General features: G+C 44.4%; 1 protein-coding gene across 3 annotated transcripts in view; it reads left to right on the forward strand.

Moving 5' to 3' along the window:
* Positions 1-447: 447 nt before the first annotated feature.
* rarga (retinoic acid receptor gamma a) overlaps positions 448-24,946 on the forward strand; it is a 41,352-nt gene continuing 16,853 nt past the window's right edge. The window contains exons 1-4 of one of the 3 annotated variants that reach the window (XM_026368103.2): positions 448-569; positions 690-799; positions 6,090-6,156; positions 13,048-13,418. In XM_026368103.2, the coding sequence (XP_026223888.1) occupies positions 13,250-13,418 (169 nt within the window). In that variant the 5' untranslated portion in view covers positions 448-569; positions 690-799; positions 6,090-6,156; positions 13,048-13,249. Of the gene's footprint in view, positions 800-6,089; positions 6,157-13,047; positions 13,419-23,057; positions 23,586-24,946 lie in introns of those variants that run through there. The other 2 variants (XM_026368104.2, XM_026368105.1) reach the window with 2 other exon arrangements.

The raw sequence follows: 24,946 nt of genomic DNA on the forward strand, positions 1-24,946 counted from the left end.
ACAGTTGTGCGGTTGAGAGCGAGGCCAATTTATGCGGAAATATTTTACTCCCAAGTTTCTAAAGTGTTTGCGCAACAAGAGGTTGTGACGTTCAGTCAGCAACCAACTCTGTAGTCGACTGTAGTTCCCCTTCCCTGTGCGCACATAGACACCTTGTGAAATGCGCCCCCCAGTGGCGATTCATGGTATTGACACACATCTATCTATCTATCTATCAATTTTTTTTAATCACTAACTAACCAATAGTCCTTAAATTTGCATGTGTGAAATAATTAACACAAAAAGTAGATTAGTAGACAACTATATTATTACAACAGCAACAACAACAATAATAATAATTCATTCGAATTTAGATTTTTAAATCATCTTATTTATCAATTACTTCTCATCACATTCTTTGTCCCGGTTTCCTTTTCATCTCGTGGCGTCTCGTGTGGACAGGATGTGTGCTGCGGTCGTGTTTCCCGCCACTAGGGGGCGCCACAGGGCCAGAAATCTCCACGCACGGTAGCTCCCATCGACGCCCCTGAGCTGCCGGGACACAGTGACGGATTGGCAACAAACGAAAGGTAATCTGACAAATGACCGAAGTGATCTCTGAAGACCAAACGGCGAGTGGTTTACGAGCCGCGATGCTGTGATGGAGGATTTCTCTCAGGACTGCCCGTGATTTGGTTTTTTTTTCACAGAAAACTTCGGCGTGCCTGCGTCTGTCACCCACTATTTATTATTTCAAACTTCTGGGAGGATGTGCTCGCTGCTGAAGCCGAGGCATACACCACTCTAGGCAGAGAAGAAGGTAGGAGCTGTGTACTTTACATAAATCATCTCCTGCCGTGATTAACTGGATGTGCCCGAGAATAAACGCGGCTCAGGCTGCGTCAGTGCGGGTGTGTTGGCTGTCCGCGTAGACGCGCACACTGATCGTGAGAACACGTTACGGCAGGGCATGAGATAATTACAGCCTGCTCAAAACTGTTGGGGGGGGGGCACTGAGTAGAACAGAGGTCGCTGCCAACATACACACCTGCAAAGCGCGGTTTCGCCCGAGGCTTTGAACAATCTTCATCACTGTCTGTGTGGATGTCACCCAGCCCCTCAGCGCCCCTCCTGCACACACCTTGTTGAATGTGTGCTTTATGTGACTGATGCCATGCAGGGGTGTGACCTAAATGTGTGTGTATATATATATATATATATTTATATATTATGAGATACTTAATTCTATTCCAAGCTGAACCACCACTTCGTTTCAGATTGGCTCCCACAATGCTTGATTAAGATCCGGAAAGCAAAGCAAATGAGACAAGAATGCAGAAAATTTCCAGTAGAAGATTGTGTGGAATTAGTCTCATGATCAGCAGAGGGTTTTTTTTTTTTTTTTTTTTAAAGTTTCCTTTTCATCTGTGCAGAAAAATAGCAAAAGCAGATCCCCCAATTACACTCAGCAAACGTAAGCTATACACACATCTTATCCACTTCATGTGCCAAAAAGCAAATGAAAACGTCGTTTTTTTTCCCCATGTTTCCTGTGCAGTATTTAGTGCCCAGCTTTTCTCACAAGGGTGGTTTTATGTGCAGGGAAGGAGGCATGGAAAAGAAGACCTTTCCTTTTGAGCTCAGAGATTTGCAGTAATTACAGAATCACTTCCATATGTGGCTCTCTGGCTGCCTTCTCGCTGCCCCCACCACCCCTCTCTTCCCCAGTGTTCTCTCTCTTTCCCTCTCCCCTCTTTCATTTGCATTCTCCCCTATTCCTCATTTTTCAGCTTTTATTTTTTATTTTTTTGGTTTCCCCTCATGCACTCTGAACTTTTTCTTTCTTGCTTTTTCTCTTTTTTTTTTTGCAAAACCACAACTTAAACAAAGTTTATGATAATCAGAACATCCTGGCATTTTGGGCAAACAACCGGGCTTTTTTGGTGATTCAATTAGGCTGTGCTTGCCAAGCAGAGAGAGAGAGAGGGGAAAAAAAGAGCGTGTGCGATTCAGTGAGAGAAATGAGACATGGACGGGAGAGAGGAAATGTTGAAGAATACGGAAATATAAAAAAGAGGAAAGAAAAAGAATGGGAGCTCAGTGAAGAATTTGAGAGGCAGGAACGGAGCGTGAAGGAGGGAGAGGTGGAACAGAAAATGAGGCAGAGAGAGGGAGGGCTGGAGTAATGCTTTTTGACAGAGGTGGGTTCAAGATGGGTTCATGGTGACATCATGGCTGATTTTTGAGGAAAGTATAGACAGGAGAGCTGTTCACCTTTCATTGGACACACATGTTTTGGAATAGCCCGAGTGCTCATGTCCTGGCACACGCGCTGGTAGCTGTGTCGACAACCTCTGAGTGCACCCCAAACTATGCTAACGCACACTCTCTTTTTTGTTTTCTCTTTCTTTCTTGTCCTCCCCTTTTCTTTTTCCCTTCATTTCTTCTGCAGGAAAAGAAAAAAAAAAAACAACAACTTTTGGCTTTCATACTCTGCTCCGAGGTTTGTGCTCATTTGTTTTTGTTACTGGAGTACATAGTGGTAAATGCCCTATGGTCCCTAACACATACATTTCTCCTTTGCCACGAGTAGGCCGTTCTCCCGTGTGTAGTATCCCTCAGTGTATGTTTTTACTTCAGTGCGGTTGGACTCACTAAATGAGCGCCGTTTGCCAGGCGGGATGAATGAGCTCCTTCTTTTCACAGGATGTGTGTTTAATTCTGTAACCAAGAAAGTGCAAGCCGTGTATATTTGTGTGTGTACATGAATGTGTTTCTGCTTATGTGTGTGCAAATGACTCTTTAGCGGCGGGCGTGCGCGCTCGCCCTGCGTCCCCTTGCCTGTCTCAGTGCGGCACCGAGCTTCACATGACATCAATCTGAATGTGGGGAAATAGTGATCTCATTCCAGGCATCTTGTTACTGATTAAAACCTGCCGCCACAGGCACCGGCTCTGTGCGGACCATCTCACCTCCTCACCACAAATCCCATCAACCCCCCCCCAACCCAACAAACCTCCAGTTTTCTTTTCACACCCCTTTCTCCCACATTTCCTGTACCAGTGGCCATCTTGCTTTCCAAACCCCTCCCTTCCTCCGCTCCATCTCTCTTTAACCCCTCTAACCTCACTTCCTCCCTCTCTTTCTCCCTACATCATCTCCCCCCTCGCTCGTTCTTTTCTGCCATTGCTGCTTTCCCTCTGCCAGTGAGCCTCGGGCCTCTGCTCCATGCAAATATGGTTGAATCTAAAGTGGAAACACACGACTGAGTATGATGTTTCCATGAATATTTCATATCTTCATAAACACACCCAGAGAAGCTGCAAAGCTACACGCTGAACAATGCCTGTGTTTGCGGATGACTTCCTGTGAGCAATGGCCTGGTCTGCTTTCGACTTTTTGTCAGGACACACTGTGTTAGGATTGATGTCAGGGCAGTGTGTTATGATGTCACAGGCTGAAGTTAATGATACGAGAACGGTGGGGGCCATAGGCCATGTTTCCAGTGGTGCCCGAAGAGAGAGATAGCACCCTGATCTATCTTCATTATCCCCCACTCTGCAGCCTCCCAGACACAATGATCATAAATCTCTGCCTGGAGCACACTTCACTGACACTGAAACACAAACACTAGTAACCTCTGACCTTCTCGCTGCTACTGCCTACACACACTCATCCATGCATGCAGGCACAAGCACACACACACACACACACTCACGAATGCAGACATGTATGCTGCAAGAGCGTGCACACACAGACACACACAAGCAAATACTTAACACACCGCCAGCTCAAGCTCACTGTCATAATTTAATATGGAGCACAGCATGGCCTGTGTACTCACACACACGGCCACATCCATGCACTTGACTGCACATTCTGACATCACTCAGCCTGATGGCATCATGCTGACTTGAAATTCACACTTCGCAATTGTGGTCTCTCTAATAGCCTACAGAGGTAGTGTTTCCAGCATCCTACAACTGTATTTACCTTCTTGTTTCATTTTAGACACTTGCTGATATAGTGCTGCTATGTAAACAGTTAAGGGATTTCTATTAGCTAAAGTGGCCCCATAAGCAGCACATAAATCAAATGTAAACAAGATAAGGATCAGAAGTGCTTTTTTCCACTATGGGTTGGTTGGATCCGTGGTTCCTGCATATGCACAGTACCAATGCCAGGTTTCTGCACTAAGCAACACTGCCTCTCTCTGCTTATCCAGTCATTCACCCTGATTATGCAGCGCAAGCCCCACATTAAAAAATGTATGAAAGAAGGCCTCAGTTAGCTACTTTACAGCATATGTGGCTGTAAAGATCAGAAGCACATAGCAATAATGAGAGAGAGCCTGAGTGGCTGTGATGGCTTGACTTCATCCTAGAAACATATTGCGGTCAGTTTTTTACTTGAGATCTCTGCCATGGGCATCTGCCCTGTTACTGAGGTATACAACCAAAATAAGTGACACCTAAAGCAGGTCTTAAATGTCCAGGTATCTGCTCAGCATTTCACATTGGTATTAAATAAAAGAAGTGAATATACATAAAGGGCTTTGTTGTTGATTCTCTTTTAGTATATAGTAAAGTAGTAGTGCGGGGGTTACATGTTTATTTTGAAAAGTCTTGCTCCCCTTGTTGGGTTTAGACTAGATGTTACGTGTTTTAGTGGAAAAGGAACTTGCATGTTTTTTCCCCTGTTTTTGAGTTGATCTATGCTCTGCTGAAGAGGTACCGTAAAAGTGCCAGTTGAGGTGCCAGTTGAGGTGTGCCTTCTCCTCCCCGGTCTGAGGTTTGATGTTCTCCTCATAACCAAAACAACTTGAGAAGCATTACATTCAAAAAAACAGGGCACACGCCCAGAACCACAAACACATAAACACAGATCTGAAACATATGATCTCATATGGAGAGCGGGGCACGTTCAGGGGCACACCCAGATCTGTTGCTGCTGTTGCTGCAAAACTCTGCCATCTCACACCGGACTTCCCTGCAGCTGATGTGCCACCGCTAGTTTCATTTTAGGAACTGAAATGGTTGAGGTTCAGAAAGCTGCATTTTGTTTTTGATAATCTTAAAAATATTTCTAACTGCAGAGTGTTTTGCAGGATTTTGACATGTGTTATCTATCCCAAAAATGTTAGCTTTGCCAAATTCTGGTTTTGATTTATCCTAAATAAGAAGAATGTTTTAGATATTTTATCAGTTGTCTTCAGTCCAAAACTCCCTTAATTAGTTTTTAAATGGTCCATATACTTGCTGTCTTTATTACTAAGTCACTAGTAGTAGCGTATAATAGTTGCAATTTACTAGCGCTGCTCTGGAAATACTGTGACAGAAACATTGCAAGCAATAAAACACAGAGCCAAACACAAACCATGAGTTACACACAACCAGCACCTAGAGTACATGTCTGTGCAGAGTGGGGAAAAAAAATCCATCATGATCATTCCATAAATTGATCACACCAGAAATAAAAGACTATGTGAAACCACTTAAATGTTCTCGGAAGAGTAAACCTGTTGCAGTGCCATTAAAACAGTGTCTGTGTTAAATCAAAACATAATGATCTGTGTTGTTCAGGATGCTCAAACATCCTCTCCTATTAAACTGTGATTTCGTAGCTTAGGCAACAACAACCTAAGAGCACGACATGGCCCCAACAACAGTTGGTAGGTAAACCAGCTATTTAGCCAAGTAGATGAAGGAGAGGGATAGAAAATCACCCAAGAGACAAAGAAGGGAGAGGGAATTAAAAGCAGAAACTTCAACTCTCTGGGCATTTTATTTTCCCTCCAGGCATTTTGTGGCTTGTGAAAAAATGTGCCGTATATTTGAAGCGTTGGGCCACGTGACAGGGGGGAGGCTTTATGAATCAGAGAGTATAATTATTTCTTAGTGAGTGAGAGAGTGAGTGTGCGCCTGTCTGTGGGGAGTGAAAGAGTGATTTTGAGAGGTAGAGACTGAGAGGAGGAGGAGGAGGAGGAGGAGGAGGAGAGCGCAGGAGAGGGAGCGAGGGAGAGAGAGAGAGACTTACTGCTACTCTGTCTTCGCTGTCAGAAAGACTCTGATGAACGTACACACACATCTTTTCTTCTTTTCTTTGGCTAGCCCTGCTCATCGGGACTGTTGAGTCAAGCACTTCATCTGTCCGTCGGCCTCATCAGCACACAAACCGGTGAGTAATTGACACTTAAAAGGTTGCGAATAACTAACTTTAGTCATTGTTTGTCTTCCTTTTTCTCATTCACTCTCCGGTAACAAAGAGAAAGAAAGAGAGAGGCTGCATTTCTTGGGAATGGCTCGACAGTTTTAATTGAAGACAGAGACTGAGTGTGCAAGACACTTGAGAGGCTTTGAGACAATTAATCATTGTTTTCCCAAAGTCCTACCAGATTTTCATGTGGAAACACTAAAATGTCCTAACACACATTTGTTTGCATGCAGTGTTTTAGTTTGTTTGTTTCTCTCTGCCCTTATAAATGTGAGCATGACAACGGGTTTATATAAAAATACACTCGCGCATGTGTGTCTGTGCCTGCATGTGCCTGTGCGCACATATGTGCTTGTTAGTGAGTGTTTCAAGTGTTACCCGGTGCCCATGGAGCTCTTTATTGTTAGCATATGTGTGTGTGTGTGTCAGTGTGCACACGCTTGCTTGTGTTTGATGTGTGTGAATGTGCGTTTACCAGAGAGGACTCGCCAGTCCTTGACCTGTGCTTTTATAATAAACATATGAACACTTGGAAAAGAGAAGCATTGTTTTCTAGCTCCTAAACAGCACAGGCTAATTCCTGTGGAGGTGTGTCTGCAGCTCTGGTCAGAGTTTACATGAGAGTGTATTCGCTGTGTTCCCATCATTAGCACCACGCCAGTGAAGGTTATTTATTGATGCTGGCATTTGTGCTAGGTTAACAGGTTCCACTTGTTTTGGCCATGTGTAACACTGTGCGTTCAGTGCTTTGTGATTTGGATATCAGGTGCCTGATGTCCTGATATCACAGTGTAGCTGTCTGCAGTGGGTTTTTTTTTTTTTTTGGTCAGTAGGTAAAATACTGCAGCTGGACTCCCTTAGCTTTGCACCTGCTGCTCACTTCCCCTGGCGGACCTGACGTAAGTGTTAGACACAGTTTGATAGAAGTGTATTGAAAAAACATCCACACGGCTGAGTGAAGCCTAGTGATATCTGCGTAGCCCTCCTTTGTCATCTGGTGTCTCAGTTTGTCACAGAGCTGAGGACATCTGGAGTGGAAGAAATTGAGCTCATCTCTGAGGCACAAAAACCTCGTCCAGAGCTCCACCCAAAGGTCTTTGTCAAGGACAGGTTGTCCATACACATCAGATTTACCTTCGTTATGTGTAGTCACGGTGTTTAGTTTGCTTTTAGTGACAGTTGGAAACCAAATATTATTTGTGCTTTTTGTTATGCTCCAGACAGGTAGGTATCACTCCTCATGACCTCTGTGCTTGAGAACAAGAGTGTGCCTCAGCAGTAGTCTCTCATTTTTCACAGACCAGTCATGAGATTCTTGAGTCAGTGCTCAAATCAGAACGGATCAGCAAAAAAAAAAAAAAATTTCTAGTGAACTACTGTGATTAGTTGTAGTGTTTCAGTCATACAGTCTTAAATGTAGACATAGAATACGTGTTTAAATGTTGTCACACTCAAAAACAATAAAAAAGTACTAATGAAATGTAAGTTTCATAATGTCAAACTCTAACCCTCTTATTTAGATTGATTTTTTTAAAACAAAATTGCAAAACCCGGTCTGTGAGTCGTCTTTTGTGTCATGGCTTTGAGCAGCAAATCTGGGAGTTGTTGATACCTGTCTGTTTCTGGAATTTCTATAGCAATTAAGTGGTAGGGAGGGGTTAGACAGGTGGTTTTAGGGGAATCAAGGAGCTCCCTGCCACCACACTATAATTAACCAGGAAACTATCTGCACACCATTTCCTATGTCTATTTTTGCAGGTGTGCCACTCTGATTATGAGGATGTACATTTTTTTAGTCTGCCACCAAGCCCTCATTAAAAGAGCTTTTGGCACAGAGTGAAACTTGTTGGCTGTTTTGCATGTTGTGCTTCTACGTGTGTGTGTGTGTGTGTGTGTGTGTGTGTGTGTGTGTGTGTGTGTGTGTGTGTGTGTGGTGTTGCTTTGACTCCCGAGGCAAAAAGTGGTTTTAGTGAAATGTGTCCATTAAGTGTCTCTTTATACAGAGGCTGGATTGTTTTCAGTCAGTGTTGAGGAAAGGAAACACCTTCATAGCTGCCTGTGTGAATCATCAATAGTTCCTCTTTCAGTAATTACTGCACAAGATGTATTAGCGGCACGGCTTCACTTTGAAATCTTTTAACTTTCTGGCCTTTATTAACTGTCTTCCAGAGTCTTTACTTTGCAAACAGACTTACGATCATCTGTCTCTGCCTTTTCCTGTTGTGGTGTGTTTTCATGTCTTTCTGGACTAAGTGCTTCAGTCTCTGTGTTGAGGACTCCTAAGAGCACTACCACTGGAAAACAGCAAGCTGTTAGGATGACTTCATCGTGTCACAAAGTGTTTTATGCCTCATTGTGAGTTCTCACTCTTTCCATACTTTGCTCCACCGCTGCAAGTCAACACAGCTTGTTACGTGACATAATGTTTAAAAACAAAGAAAAGAGGGAGAGATTAAGGAATTAATGTTCGCTGATTTATGGATAGATAGAAAACAACGATTGCATAAAGACACTTGCCAGTGGCATTGGTGAAAAACAATACGTCTTTAAGTGACAAATGATTACACATAGCTCCCGCTCTGCATTGTTGCTGTAAGCAAATACGTGCAGATGTCAAACAAGTTTGAGCTGAGGGAATGCAGGTTTGTTTGGAGACAGTGGGCCGTCTGTCACTAGGTGTCTCTTTCAGAGCCATTAGGCAGCCACTTGTTGAAAGACTGGGAGCTGTCAGTTTTACATCAGATAATGACACTGAGGACATGTTTTTAGAAGTTGGTATACTGGCAACAACAGCAACATGATCAGATAACACACAAATCATCCTGTTTCAATAGTAACTTATTCGTTTTTCAGTGGCAGTTATGAGTTTGTCGACAATTTCTGATGGCTCTTTGTGGGCATGCTGTCCAGCGATGATGACACTAAGTATATCATTTGCTTAAAGCAGCTGGACAAGCCAGTCTGTCAGCTTAGTTAGGACACATAGACTGTAAAATCATTGTTTAACTGCTGCAGTAGTATGACTTCACTCACAACCCAAAATTTAAACATAACTCTGTCTGTTTCAAGTCATTTCCCTTACAAAGTTGCAGAGCATAAATCACTTTATGATGTTGACAATTGGAAGACAGTGCCTGGAAGACATGCACAGTTTTCTGTCAAAAAATGAACAGGAGTGGGCAAGTCAGAGGTGGAAAAAGAGTGAGAGGACTCTGTGATTGTGCCAAGCTTTTCCTGCCAGGATACATGGTACAGTTCATTTATCTTGAGGCAGTGAATTTACAATTCCGTCCTTCCAGTAAAGGTTTTGACTTGCTCAGGCTGATTGACACATATTTTTATTTAACCTCGCAGAGAATATTTGAAAATTGAATTTTGCGGCCTGCTGGGGAGTTCAGGAAACCCGACAAAAACCTGTCAACAGAGTCGGTGTGTAAAGAGAGGACTAGTGAACGTTTGTCTTCAAAGGCAAATATCCACAAAGAAAAACATACAATTATAACTCAGCGTAACATCACACGCAGTTACTGTAAATTTTTCTCGTCTTTGTTGACTGGAATAAGAAACGTGCTCCAGTAAACAAACCGGGGCCGCCATGGCACCCAGAATCCTGCTCAGATACGCCAAGTAATCACCTGTGGTTTCTTGTGCTGACTAAAAAAAAAACCCCACTGCCTTTCTTGGTTGTGTGGTGCGGAGCTTCCTGAGATGCTGTGATTTATTTGTTATGTTTGACTGCAGTTCTTATTGCCTAAGGGGCCTCGCTCTGTCACAACGGTTAAGGCACAATTGTTGTTTTGCTCACAGAGGATTTGATACCCTTTGTTTGACAGATATTCAATCTGTGGGAACTGCTCTCTCTCTCATCGCTCTGTCTTTTTCTCTCCATTATGTTTTGCCTTTTTGTTCAAATCCAGATTCTCCAGCAAACAAGGGAATCGCGTTCTCTCTAAGCGTGCCTCGTCTTGTAGTTCTGTCTCCATATGGTCGGCTTGATTGATTTCATTTTATTCGCTACAAGGCATTTTGTTCTGATTAAAATCAATGGATTATCTCAAGTGTAACCAATGACTCTGCTTTAACATAATGAACTCCTGTGAGGTCTGACGCTTCACTGTTTGCAGAAACAACCAAAGTAAATTTAAACTGCACCTCTTAGGCAACGATGGAAAGTCCCAGCAGCAGCAGCCGTGAACCCACCCATAGCTGGCCCTGGTGCTCCTCGGCTGCCTCGCCGCCTGCTGCCTCCTGTGTGCCCCCCAGGCTCGGGGGAAGTGGGGAGGCCCTGCATGCCCATTTGGCCCTGGCTAACAGGGGATGAGGTCACTTCAAATTCCCCTTATCCCCTTATAGCCCCAGACTGGCTGGCAAAGTAAGCCTACCACAGGACCCAACATAAAACATAAATGGCTCTGTAAAAAGCTGCTGGGCTGATGTGACTCATTAAAAAACACTGGCGCCAACTCTCTTTTATTAATTCATTATTGTGTTTGGGGAGAGTAACGTTATTGGCTCCTATTTAAAAGGCTGTGTCTCTTCTTGAATTCTTTTTTTCCTAGTTTCTTTCTTTGTCTCATATATATTTGAGTACAGTACTTTACTGCACTTATTGTAGAAGGATATAGTGAACCTCATTTTAAGTTGATTTTTGGATTAGTGTACTATTGTTTCTTCCTGTGGGAATACAAAAGTCACATGTGTACAGTCCTACTCTTTGCCATGAATCGTCCTTTTTTTCCTTCTTTCTTCTCCCAGCACTCACAGACAGATTGTGCTGCCTTTATGGGGCCTGGTTCGAGTTCACGAGGCAGATACCCAAACGGGCCAAACTCGGGCCAAGTACATACTCATAATACACACACACACACACACATAATGAGGCTGTGCGTTGCTGGCAGTTTGTGTTTTTCCAGTCTGTACCTCTTCTCCCATTAGGCTCACTGTGAAATCTTTAGTGATGTTTTTGTGAGTTAGCCACACAGTTGAACTGCTGCACGGGGTCGTGGTACGAGTTGTATAAGCAGACGATGGATGGAGATGGGTTGCGGGTGGGAGAGACGCAGGAGGGGATTAGGTATAAGAACATTACTGTAATAATAATAATGATAATGACATACTTCATAGTGCTCTATAGAGAGGAAATGTAGGATGGGTCAGAGAAGGGAAGAAAACAAAGATGGTGTGGATGAGGAATATGTTAAGAAGAAAAGAAGAAACTCTCGCGGAAAGTAGGAAAGAGAAAGAAAGATGGCAGTGTGGCTGTGTTGGCAGGATGGGGGTGGGTGCCTATCGGCGGCTGTTCCTTCCTGAAACGTGGCCACCCGAGCCTGCCTGGGCCCTGGATGCACATGTGGAACAGTTTACTGTAATGGAACTCTAAATTAGTGGTGGTTTGAAGCTGCCTGCAGCAGTAGGGTGTAATTAACTGGCTCTGTTGAAAGAGAAAGAGCCAGAAAGAGAGGCAGGGAGGGAGCCAGAGCAAAAGGCAAGGGGCGAGAGGTGTGTTGGTGGGTGCTCTCACACATGTGTGGAGCCTCTTTTTTTTTTTTTAAAGTGCTTGATTGCATGTGTATGTGATTCAGACTGTGGCGCATATGTGTGCGCCTTGGAAAGCTCTCCCTCTTTTTCTTGGGCACGGCTCCACCTCTTAGTGCCCCCCAGTGCCCAGACCGTGTCACTGTTCCTCTGTGTCTTTCTGCTCAGTTCAGCAGTTCACCAGTTCAGCTTTAGACCCCCCCTACTCATTTCTTTGTTTATACCGAATTCATTACCAGGATTTTTTCCCTGTCTTTTCTCCCAGATTCACAAGCCACAGCAGTTCCAAATTCCTTGGCTCTGCTCTTTTTCAAAGCCACATTTAAAAAACAAGCTGATCACACCACCCACTCATGAAATCACGCTAGGGAAGCAGAAGGCAAAAAGAAAACATGAAAAAAGAAAATGGGAGGCTTTACCAGGATTTTCCCCCTCTTGTATCAACAGTCAACACTGGGGCATAACTGCAGCCTTGTCCACACTTGAGTCTGACTTGTCTGTGCCTACTGTGTGCAGCCAAAGTGACGAGCAGGCCGCAGGAGGTTAGAGCCAAAATGACTCTGTGGGATGGGAGGCAGACCTCAAGAGAAGATAGTTGGAAGTGACAGCAGCAGTTAGCAATCAGTGGATCTCATTTTCCCTACCCCCGTCAACCCCCCTCCCTCTCTTCATACTCCGGACCCTGTGTCTGGGCCTCTGGTCCTGGGGGAAAGAGGCAGAGAGGCAGGCTGCTGTGCTAGGCTGGCAGCAGGAACAGAGGAGCTCTTTATAGTAGAGTTCTGGTGATTTAAATCATATGGCATAGCCTGGAATCACTGTAGAAGTCTGGAAGCTCTTCAAAACTGCAAGAACAAGAGCTCTCTCTCTCTTTCTCTCTCTCTTTTTCCCCTCCCTCCCTTGCTCCTGCTCTTCCCTGTTATAACTTTTTCCAAACTTCTTTCTTATTTTCTTTTCCCTTCACCCAGTCCCAGTTTTTCACAGCTCTCTCATTCTTTTTGTCTCACGTCTTTCTCTGTTTTGGTTCCTGCCGTCCCATCCTTTTCTTACTTCCTCCCTGTATCCCATTCTCTCATACCTGTTGGTATGAAGCTTGCGCATCCTTCTTACATTAGAACTGGGAATGAACTATTCTCTGTCCCAGAGCACGGATGGACTCAGAGTTTATGTGAGGTGAACTGCGTGTGTAGAATTCACGAAGGATCTCAACTCAAACCACTGATTGTATCATGTTCGTGCCATCCAGAAACCATTACCCTCATGTTTAATGTGGTGAATTTATTAGTAAAAAAATAACAAATGTCTCTGCTTTTTCTTCCCCAGAAAAGTGAACTGGATGACTCCTCTAATGTGGAGCCCGTCACTCCCTCAGTAGACCAGAGGCCCTGTCGTCGCTCATTCATTCCCCACATCCTGCCTGTTTTCAGAGGGACACAGATTTCAACTTTACCAGGTGTTTCCAGGTGTTTCCAGAACTTTACTTTCACCCAGCGGCCTGCTGTGGACCTCTGGGTGCTATACCACCATGGCTACCAACAGGGAACAGCAGGTGGGTCACATGACCCGTTTCCCACCTGCTGTCTACCCCTTTGCCTTCAACTCCATGAGAAGCCACTCACCCTTTGACCTGCTGGCCAACAGCAGCCTGTTTGGGAGATTTGGTGCTGACCTTCCCAAAGAAATGGCTGCTCTCTGTAAGTCATTTTGATTACTGTTTAACTTTTCCACCCTCTTGTGTATCATTTTCCATTTCAACTGTAACGACATACAGCATATACCTTCATTTTAGTCAAGTCAGATTAAACAATTTGGACGTGCACTGGAAAGAGGAAAATATGGCTATTTAAATTGCACTTGATTATGTGTAATTTTGTGGAAATGGAAAAGTTTAAGGTCTGTTTGTGATATAGGACGAGTGGTAGAAAGAAATCCCCCAAAGAAGCCATGAGGAAAAAGTCCACTTTCATCAATACAATGACTACTCCTGTGGTTTCCTTATAGATGCTTGTAGTTGGTGTGGTTGTGACCACAAACTCTAGCTGCACACATGTGTATGTGTGTATATATGTGTGTGTGTGTATGTGTGTGTGTGTGCGTGCGTGTGTGTGTGTATCTGGACCTCTCACTGAGCATTTATGAGGCAGGCAACCCACAAGTCTGCAATTAGAGACAAAACAGCATTCTTTCAGTGTGAGGTGATGAACGCTTTCAACATCAACAGATATTTGAAAAAGGGCACATATGCAGTTCACAGACGTATCTGGCTTTTTTTTTTTTTTTCAGAATGAGCATAATACACGCCTTTTTGTAAAACGAAAGGTGAGCTGGAGGCAGAGCCCCCTCCTGGAGCCTTATACATGTAGTTTTCCACTTGACCACAGGGGGCACTGTTGTATTCTGAAGCGTTTGGTGATGGGATGATGTATGGAGCACAGAGTACAAAGAGGAGATTGTCCAGAATGTTTTTTTCTGTTATGTAAAAACTATCCAGATTACACACACAGTGCTGACATACATTGGTCATTGTTTAAAACACCTGCTTGTTTGAGCATTAAGATTTCAGCTCAGGGAGGAAGTGTCATAATAAATAGTATTATGACACAATGCTGTATAATTCTCTCTTAGCATGTAGCAGAACGGATGATAGAGAGAGAAAATAAGGAAGAACTTCATTGAGGTTAGGACGTGAGGTAAAGGTAAGCAAGAGTTTGAAATCTTATCTGGGTGCAGTGCTAAAGGGGAGGCAGGTGGTGGTGGGTGGTAGGTGGTGGAGGGGCTATAATGGGTGTGGGTGGCAACAGCTGAGCAGTGCTGAGCCTGGGAGCCCCCCTGCCTGTGTGTGGAGCCCCCCCCCCCATACTCCCTCACCACAGCATGCCTGAGCACCTCTCTAGCCTTTCAGCTGTCAATCACTACCTCGCAGCACCCCCCCCTCACTTCTCCGTCGCCGCCCCTGCCCACCTAATCTTCAAGGTATTTTCACAGCGCAAGAGAGAGAAAGAGAGCGAGAGAGAACACCTGGGGTAATGTCCTAGTGTGGTGGAATCCAAGAACACTCCCTGCTAAGAAAACACACAGACACACACATGCAAACACGCCACCAGAGACACTCTTCCCACTCTCTCGCTCACACACACACACACACACACACACACACACACACACACACACACAGCAGTTCTTTCATCTAAAAACTAGAAACATACCCCTGACGCAGACTGAAATCCCTCTGCACTGACAGATGGATTCTTTTTGGTTTTTACACTGGCATGAGTTAAAACAAAAACAAGTATCAAAGCACACACAGACACAGGCAACCACATGCACTGGGGTTTTATACATGACTGCTTGTACTGACACATCCACGCTGGCAGTAGTATCGTGCACAAGGGTTAAGCACTGCTGATATTCAGTTTGAGTTGAGCTTACCAAGGTTTAAGTCAAAGATTAAGTCAGGATCACGGTGACGGTTATCATCAGCTCCTGTTAATGTGTAGAGATTAGCTTTTTTTGTTGGTATCTCAGTTTACATGAGCAAATCCAAATCAGTGTCAGTACTGCTGTTATATTCTTAACTCTAAGCATTAGCATAAACCTTGTTATGAAGTTGTCTCCAGGAGACTCAATGATCAACAAATAAAAATATTATTCTTCTGAAGCTACTTAATTACCTTTAAAAGAGACATGTCCAGGCATTCATGAATGTATAATTAGCAAATTATCAATGATTAATTAATTATCAATTAATCTGAAGATAGAAGAAATGCCATCATTAAGATGAATCTCTGTATCGCTTTAAGTTTTAGTCACAATGGAAAACTCAGCTGTTGGTATTGCCTTTTAAAACATCCTATTGCTGTATCCATTGACAAGGAATGTTACAAGTCCTTTTACTGACAACAGTCTCATTCGCTGCTCTCTTAAAAGTTAGCGGGGAAGACAAAAGGTCTTGGTTTGGACATTCCCCAGGCTCTGTTTCTCTTCTCGTTCTACTTCTTCTCCAGGAGTTGGCTTAACAGACCTGCTCATTGTTGTCAGGTCCGTCTGCAGTCCAGACTGTGAAAATACCTTCCACATAAAGGGAGTATCACTGTGGATGTTTCTGTGTGTGTGTTTTTTATTTATTATGTTTGTATAAATAGCCTTGCAGTCCTGTCCAGTTTTTAACAGCTTCAGAGCTCCATGCGTTATTGCTTTTAGAAAGGTAGCCCGGGTGACACCTGCCTTTGTTGGGTGTGAATGCTGTGCCAACAGGTTCAGAGTACCTCCCATGGCGGCGCTCTGTTTTGGCACCAGACTGTCTTTGGAAATATTTGTTTTGCACAGAAGTGGGAAGAGACAGGAGAGGGGAGGGATGGGACTGGTGTACTGTGTTTGCACATGTAGAGATAGTAGGCTTTTCTTCATTCTTAATGCTGAGCAACAAATGTGGACCGAGAAATCCTCAGCACAAGTCATGTCAGGTTCACTGACCATGTGGGTGTGCTGCAAGACTCTCATCCTTTACAAACAAATCTGTGTAAATGTGCAAAGGCATTTGCTCAGCCATGAAAGGGTCTAACGACTCTTTGGGCAGTGTGGAGCAGAAGCCCTTATCAGTTGATCCCTGTCATAATGGGAGTCCTTCAAACAAACAGCTGGAAGCCCATTAAGGCCACTTACTATGTGATAACATCGCCATTGAGCCCTGAAACACCTCTCTAAGCTTTCACCAATCAGCACAGGAGCCCTGGCCTCAGAGCACAGCCACAGGGATGTTTTGAAAAGCTAGTAGGCCATTTCCTTCAGCCCACATGGCTCGGACCAAAATCTGAAGTCCTTCACAGGGCTCGGACTTTCCACTCAAGACTATAATTTCTAGCTTCGTGTTGAGTGAGAGAACTGGTGAGATGCTCAGCTGTGAGAGTCTGAGCTGGATTACAGAGGGATGAAATAAAAAGCACCGTATTAATAGAACGGAATGAATGGCCTGTTGAAACTTGTGTAAAAGCCGAGTCTGCTCAGTTGTGCCTCTGGTGGAGACAAGCTGAACAGTTGTTTATGTAAAATGCGCGTTGTGCACGAATTTATACAACACACTCCAGCACACATGCACAAACATTAGCACACTCGCTGCCAAGCATATATGCACGCAACATTGTGTGTTCGAACTCGAACACACGTCTCCACACGCATACACACAAACCGTCAAGTTAGGCAGGCTGTGAAAAGGACCCAAATGTTCCAACAGAAAAAAAATATCCTCATGCAGTGACATAATTAAAAACACTCATTGCGTTCTTAAACACACATACACGCACACTTAAGGAGGTCATGTTGGCTTAGGGAGCTGGGGGAGTTGCGTAAAGGAGCCATTTTGGTGGGAAATGTTGTATGAGAGGGAATGTAAAAGCCAACCTTTAAATGGAGGAGAAGGACAACTGGGAAGGATGTCGACTAGCAGAGTGAAGCCTTCTCCAATGGAGGCGAAGCGAAGCACAAACAGCACATTGTAGCACTTTATTTATTTTCACAAAAGTTGAAGAGCTGGATTTCAGCCCAGCCATGATTATGTATGTGGCTGACGGTGAAGCTTAGGCTTTGTCTGGGTGCGTGTGTGTGTGTGTGCTTGTATGGGTATACTGTATATTTGAGTGAAGGGACAGAAGAAGATAAAAGATAAAGGGAGCTATGTATAGATATGAAAATCAGAAGGTCAGCTCTGCCGCCCCTTAATTCCTTGCAGTCGCAAACATCCCTACAGACACAAAAAGACAAAACTTTTTTCTCTTCTGTTTGTGCTCCTTAACAAGCTGTGAAGTCACCTCCCTTTTGAAACTGTAATTTACCCTCAGAGATACCTGAGAGGTCACGTTTCTGTTTGCTCTTGAGAACAAAGTCAATCCGACTCCGACCTCTGTCAATCTTAGTGGCATTTACTGAGCTCTTTTTGATGTATTGAAGTCGCAGAAGATGCGGGCTGAGTAGGGAATAAAAGTTATAAATGAAGATATCAGAAATAAAAACAAACATGAGATTAATGGAAACTGGCAGTATCTTCAATACACATACATTATTTACATTATATTAATACTTTATTATTAACTTCATTACAAATGCAGTCATCACAAAGGGATGATTAGCACTTCAAAGAAGTTTCAATGGAGGGAAGAGAATTAAATTGGTGTTGATGAAGATGATGTATTTGAATGCATATCAGTACTATAATCCCTGATCTCAAGGATATGATCACATACCCACATTGTGTCATCAAGTTGTGTGAGCCTTTATCATAAAACCATAAAATCAAATCAGGATCATTTCTGACAGTAGGTTATGGTTTAGAAACTTTGTGTAGTTTAATCCACAAACCTGTATAGAAAAAATAAAGTTTTTTTGTATTGTTCTATTTATGAGTAATGTCATCTCTGCTGTTATTTCTGCCCTTTCTGCAAATTTCCCCACTGAGGGACAAATAAAAGTTTATATTTTCTAAACACTAAATGGAGTTTTTGTAAGTTTTCATAAGTTTATAAACCAGTTATTAAACTATATCAGTGTAAGCAATGTTTAGTTTTGACCCTAGCATCCAATATTCTCAATTTCAAAACTTCATGAGAAAAAAAGCACTTATCTAGAGCCATCTGCTTGCTGGCATCTCTGCTCCTGTGACCATGAGCACATAGCAAATTAGCAATGCTGGGACTGGACCATTTGTGTGTACTTGTGTGTGATGACAGCATGTGTAGCGCTGTTTGGCTGTGCCCTTGATCTATCAGTGGGACTGGAGCCTCCTCTGCTTTAATAAACAGCTCCGCATCGTCTGACATCGCTGCTTTCATCTCCCTAGGCGACCACTAGCTTCGAGATGACAGCTCTCTGAGGCGTTCCACTCCTATTTGGAAATCGATTCCCCTCACATGGCTCCTTTTGCTTTTCAACCAGCACTGGCCATGTTTCAACCGATGAGGAGGGAAATGAACAGAAAGGCCCGCTTTGTTTTTCCAGACAATTTAAGCACACAGTGAAGATGTGTTTCAGAAACGGAGTGGAATATCTGCTCCTCTGATGAAATCCACCTAAACCCTGTCGGCTTATGCACTCCTGCGTTCCCCAGCTCTTTTCTCTCTCTCCCTCAGCTCTCACCTTGGATTTTTTCTCGTTATCCTTCTCTGCAAGTTGGAGCCAATTTGCCCTAAGTGCTGGAAACTTTTTGAAACTGTGTGTTTTTTTTTTGTGTGTGTGTGTGTGTATTTATGTGTGCATCTGTGTGTCTGTATGTGAGAGAGCGATTTCATGTGTTGAAAGTCAGCAAAGCTTACGGGTAAGGGAGAGGCCAAGAGTGTACTACAATTCTGACATGATGACAGATGAAGATAAAGAAGCTACTATTAAATATGGGTGGCGTCTGTTTTCGGATGGGCCTTGGCGGGCACGTGCGAGACGAAAAGCGTACGATGGCGAGAAGGGAAGGACGGTCCTTCTGAAAGGCGTGGGAGGGCACACAGGCGCAGGGCCAGACTATGTGAACAAGATGAGGGGGGTGGTTCGTATTTTTGGCTACAACTAAAAGATCTGTCTTTATTTTTCCCCCACAAAACAAAATGGGTAGCAAAATGTCATGATAGTGAAGTAAGAGAGAGAGAAAAAGACAGAGTGAAAGGGACTTTGCTGAATGATGGCCAAATCTGATAGTGTTCTGAAAAGTAACCCTGTTAGGCCTTTACGGGACCAGCATGTGAACACTGGCGAACATGGCCACCAGTGTGAAATGGGCTCTGTAAGTCAAGTTACGCCTTACTTTCCCCACGTCTCCCCTCAGTGACCCATTAGGTATCTCCCAGAGATATATTATGAGAGAGTGAGGTGAATGAGTGGATAAGATTGCATGTCCTGTCAGAGCTGAACATGTGTAAAACCTGCTGCTGGTGGAGCAGTTGATGGATGTGGTGAGAAAGAACGCTAGGATTGTGCTCTGCTTTCACTGACAAACACAACAACACACAATCATAGAAGGGAATAAAAAAAGAAACAACCTAAATGACAGCGTGTGATCATGTAATGGAAATGCACAGCTCCTGATTGTTAGCTCCTTCATTGTGCTACTTTATTTTTAAAGACAATCAGTTTAGAGTTGAGTGTGTTTTTTCTGTGTGTGTGTGTGTGTGTGTGTGTTCTGAGTAACCTGAATCTGGCTGTAGTGGGAGGGCGCTCTGGTCTGGTGTTCAGTGTCTCTATCATCACTGGCAATCTGTTTCAGCATGTCCACACACTGCACACATGCTCACATCGGCCATGGAAAAGCTCTGCATTCCTTTCAAAATCACCATGCTGCATTTAGCACATAGGCATTAAAAAAAGAAGCTGCCTTTATTGCCTTACACACCACTGTGTTGTTGACTGCTTGGCTGGAACCTCAATGGCTGTATACAGAGGAAGTGGCAACAATGTGTTGTATACGTCTTATCTGTAATTGGCATCACAGTGTGAGACAGTAGTAAAGCCTGATTTTTCCTGGGCTCTGGCCCACAATGTGCTATAACCAGTGTGGTCCAGCTGACCTACAGTAGTGTCCTAGATAAGGGGGTGAGAAAAAAAAATCATAGAAGAAGAATTATTTAATAGATTTATAATTAGAAGAAGAACATTTTAAATATGTGGGAAAGCTGTTCTAATTAGTGCAGTTGAACATGATTGAAAGCAGCAGTCGCACAAAATGCCCAGCGAGCTGGCAGCCAATGAAAATGAACGATTTCCAAAGCCTGAAACAAAGGCAGAGAACTTTGTCAACTAAAACAAATCATGCAGGCAGGAAAAAATGGCCATGGTGAACTTGATGAAATGGGGAGAAAGAGTATTTGCAGAAACAGAGGAGGGGGGAAAAGAATTAAAGAGAGTGATGGAGCAACTTGTGAGCCAGAGAGTGAGGGAGAGAAGGAGGGAGAGCAGGATAAGTTGGGGGGGGGGGGGAAGTTAGTGGCCCAGTGGGGGTTTCTTCTAGAGTTCAACCTCTCTAGCTGGGGAAGGAAGGGGAGGAGGGAGGGGAGGCAGGGACCGGCCTGGGTCAACAGCAGTATGGAGTATGTGTAGATTAGATGTCTAAACTCACTCAGCAAACCCTCTGAAGCGCTGGAAGACTCACAACTCACAGCACAATGTGCCAATAAGAGGAGAACCTGGGGTTAGTGCTCTGAGTTATAGACTCAGAAACAGTAAAAGAGAAATGTCAAAACCAGGAGAGAGTCAGATAACGTCCAGAAAACCTCCAAAAACAAAAGAATTGATCAGAAAATTATAAATCGATTGGGCTGCTGCTCACCAAGCATAGACCAGAGCAGCCCTGGCAAACAAGGCCAGTGTTACAAAGAACATGTGAACACCAGGGGATTAGCCAGTTTCTAGTTTCCAGGATGCTGTATGAATCTAGCAGTGAGAAAAAAAAAAAAAAAAAAAGACAGGAAGGAGACGAAAGACGAGTGTGAGAAGAATGCATGTGGATCATAAAAATGTGACTCGGGACAGTGATGATTTAATCAGAAATACATCCAGATCAGGGCTTTTTTTTTTATTATTTATTGTGTAAGTGGGTGGAGAGGTGGAAAAAAACAACAGACGGGGTTAGCAGGGGCATCTTTGACAGATAACAGTTTGTTATCTAGCCTTACAGTTCTATTCTTGATGTCACTCTGCTTCCTCTTTATGACCTGATAGCTGTATGGAGAGACGTAAAGAAACTACTGATGCTGTTTCTGTTTGTTGCTACCGCGTGTGTGTGTGTGTGTGTCTGCATGACCAGAGATTATCAACCTGTGTGAGTGTGCCAGCTTAAGAACATAAACAAGAGGAATAGATCAGGACAATAAACATTTTAATTGAAATCATTCATAATATCCCATAAAGTGAAACTATAGTTTTTTTTCATGAGGCAGGAAAAAGAGTGAAGTGTTAGACAGAAGAAAAGTAGGAGGAGGGGGCACTGTGTGTTTATGAAGAGTGTAGCCAGCAGCACAGATTGACAGGAAATGGTGTCTTTTTTGCCTGCTGGGCTGTACCACTTGTACTGGTCTGACAGGGGGAAATGAATGTGTAGGGCACACACGCTGATGCTATTCTAGTATCACTTATCTCCCATTTCATCCGATTGTTTTTAGAGCCTGGATGTTTCGTTTATATTATTTTTATTTTATGATTGGCTCTGTTTACAGGCCGGGCGCTAAAGCTGGTGGTGTGAATAGCTGCCCAGGGTGACTGGATCCCAATGAAGTGCAGGCCAGACACAGTTTAGCCCGACCAGAGACTATCTGTCTGCTGAGCAACAGTTAGGACCAGTGACAGGCATTTTCATTGACTGCACACCGCCTATTGATTTAGTTTGATTTACTGTGTCACTGTACAAGAACTGTGAATTGTGTTTAGCGATACACAGAACAGCCCGTGTCGAAGTAGTCTGTACGTAGACGGTGCATTTGTATGCCATGATTTCAGTGGGACAGTCTAGTGATCGTTCAGGGGACCAATGACTGTTTGACACAAAGCGTAATTCATCGCTTGCGCAACATCACATCTGCATCCTTGCATTTCTGTATATGTCTTCGCAAAAGGTGCTCAGAAATAAATCACAAACAAGGTCAAGTGAACCTGTGAGAAGTGTGTTCAGCGCGTGGTGTGTTTGTATTTTGAGTGTGTTTTTGTAAATGCACTGCGGGGATTGTGCAAGGCAACCATCATTCATCGCTATTAAAGCATGTCCAGAGGGAGAGACAGAAAGAACTACCCATCCTCTGTTCCCTCAAACAGACAGAGAGGAGGGAGGGATTTACCCTGGCATCTGGTTTCTGGGTTCAACCACAGCACAATGTTCTTTCTCTCTCGGTCTCTGGCTCTCTTTCCCACACACACATACACACCCAGCCAGTGGCAGGACTTTAATATGGTTATGATTAGAGACGGAGGCTCAGAGGAGGGAGGGGAGGGGGCTCATATTTACTGCAAGGGAATTGGGGGAGGTGCAATATAAAGACAGACAGAGACAGGGACCAGATCTGAATAGGACACGATGGGAGGGGGACTGCGTTTGGGCCTGAAATATGAAACACAAAAGCAGCACGGACAAAAACGCAAGAGAAGAATGGGAATAAAGTTTTGTTCTCTAACCAGATCAGTTCTTCCTCCAGTGCAGGCTCTGCTGGCCGGCCCCCTCTGCTAACCCCCCACCCCCCCCCCCCCTTCCTCCTGGGTCCCTCTGTATCCCTCCCTCTCTGGCATTCTCTCTCTCTCTCTCTCTCTCTCTCGCTCCACCCCCTCTCAGAGCGTCACGCCGAGGCAGTTGGTTTGCTCCGCCGTGTCTGGGGCTCAGCAAGAGCTGTGAGAGGCTGTTATTTAGGTCTGTTACAGCAGACAGGGAGCAGCTCGCACAAGGGCTGGGGGGAGCGGAGATTCAGAGTCACGCTCTGCACAGCTCAGCACAGCCCAGCACAGCACAGCATATCCAGTCAGGAACCAGATCTGCATTCCAGCTGAGAGGGAAAGAGGGGAAACTCCAGCATCGGCAGGAAAGAGTGAGAGTGACAGTGAGAGATAAGTGAACAGAGGGCAGGGAAGGCGGCAGATCCAGCTAGCTGTTGCTGCTGTTTGTTGTTGTCGCTGCTACTGCGAGTGACGTGAGCGGTGGAAACAGGGCAGGACACAGGCAGGACTGAGAGCTCGTAGTGATTTTTGCCAAGGGAGGGGGGGTGCCATGTTTGACTGTATGGAGGCTCTGGGAATGGGCCCCCATCAGCTCTATGATGTCACCAGCCGTGGTGCATGCATGCTGCGGAAGGCGAGCCCCTTCTTTACAAGGTTGGACCCCTTCGCGTGGACGGGCAGTGCCAGCGTTCAGTGTAAGTGGCATCCTGTTTGGATTCCTTGTATGACACAACCATGTCTCTCTCTGTCTCTCTTTCTCGTCGCTGGCTTGTTTACCCCTCAGGGCTCAGCCAAGAGGGCTGCTGTCAGGGGTTACAGAGCAGCACAGGAAAAGACTGAGACAGTCTCCTCTCCTGTTGTCTCCTCTTCTATCCTCTCCTCTCTTCTCCTCTACTTTCCTGTACTCCACTCTGCTCACCCCCCCCCCCCCCCCCCCCCCTCACAGCCCACAGTCTGTCTGAGCTGCTCAGCCATCTGAAAGAAACTCTGCTATGATATGATATACACTGTGTGTCTGTGCCATTGTGTATTTATGTGTCCCTCTGCAAGGAGTCATGTTTGACTTTTGAGTTTGAGTCCATGGAGTCAGGTTTCAGTGACATTGTGAGCAAGGTTTGACCTTACCAGGTGCTCTATTCTAAATACAAGAGTATTCAAGGTTGAAAGAAAGAGGAAAATGTGAAGTGAGCGAGAGGAAGAGAAAACACTGATGCTATATATACACTCTGATTAGTCATTCGTGATTTCAATCATTGTTCTAGTTTGACGTTTGGTTTCTGATGTATTTGTTGCTGATGAATGTAGCCTGTTTAATACTACAGATGTTCAAAGTTTTGTATAGCCTGCTGCAGTGCTCATAGGTCGGAGGATTGTTTACACTTCTGGATACTAGATGGATAATGATATTCCTCTGAAGCCAAACAGCCATGAATTAATAAGTGGATGAATTATTTAATGGATAAATGGATGAATAAATTAGAAATGTGGAATGCGCACACAGTCTTAAGTAAGCCAGCTTTCAGTTTCTCACTTTTCTTCACCCCCCTTCCACCTCTGAGGCTCTGACTCTAACAACAGGCCTGTCTCTGGACAGACAAAACTGGGGTCCTTTTCCATACACTTCCAGGGGGCCACTACTGCTGTGAGAGAGCGTGTGAGTGAAAAAGTGGAAAAGGAGTGGGGGTGTGCATGCATGGTATGGTGGGAGAAATGTGGAAGGAGCCAAACCAGATATGACAGTGGAAAAACAATCAAGAATACAAGACGAGATGGAGCCCTGAGATAACAACTGACCAGTGTTCCTGTTTTTTTTGGGAGCTTTTTTGTTTGAATTCTTGTTTTGTGTTTTTCTGTTTGTTCATCCTTCTGCTTTTTGTTCCTTTTCACTGCCTCTCTGGGGGAGTCATCTGTCTTCATTAATCGTGAAGACACCAGCGTTTCAGTGGCTGTCATGCACACTGGCTGGGCTTTAATGAAGACAGATGCCCTGTCATTGGAGGCCGAGGCCAAGGGGGACTCCAGCCAGCCCAGCCTGGGCTGCTTAGCTAGGGGAGCC

The sequence above is a fragment of the Anabas testudineus genome, chromosome 7 (assembly GCF_900324465.2).
Source record: "Anabas testudineus chromosome 7, fAnaTes1.2, whole genome shotgun sequence".
Taxonomy (NCBI): domain Eukaryota; kingdom Metazoa; phylum Chordata; class Actinopteri; order Anabantiformes; family Anabantidae; genus Anabas; species Anabas testudineus.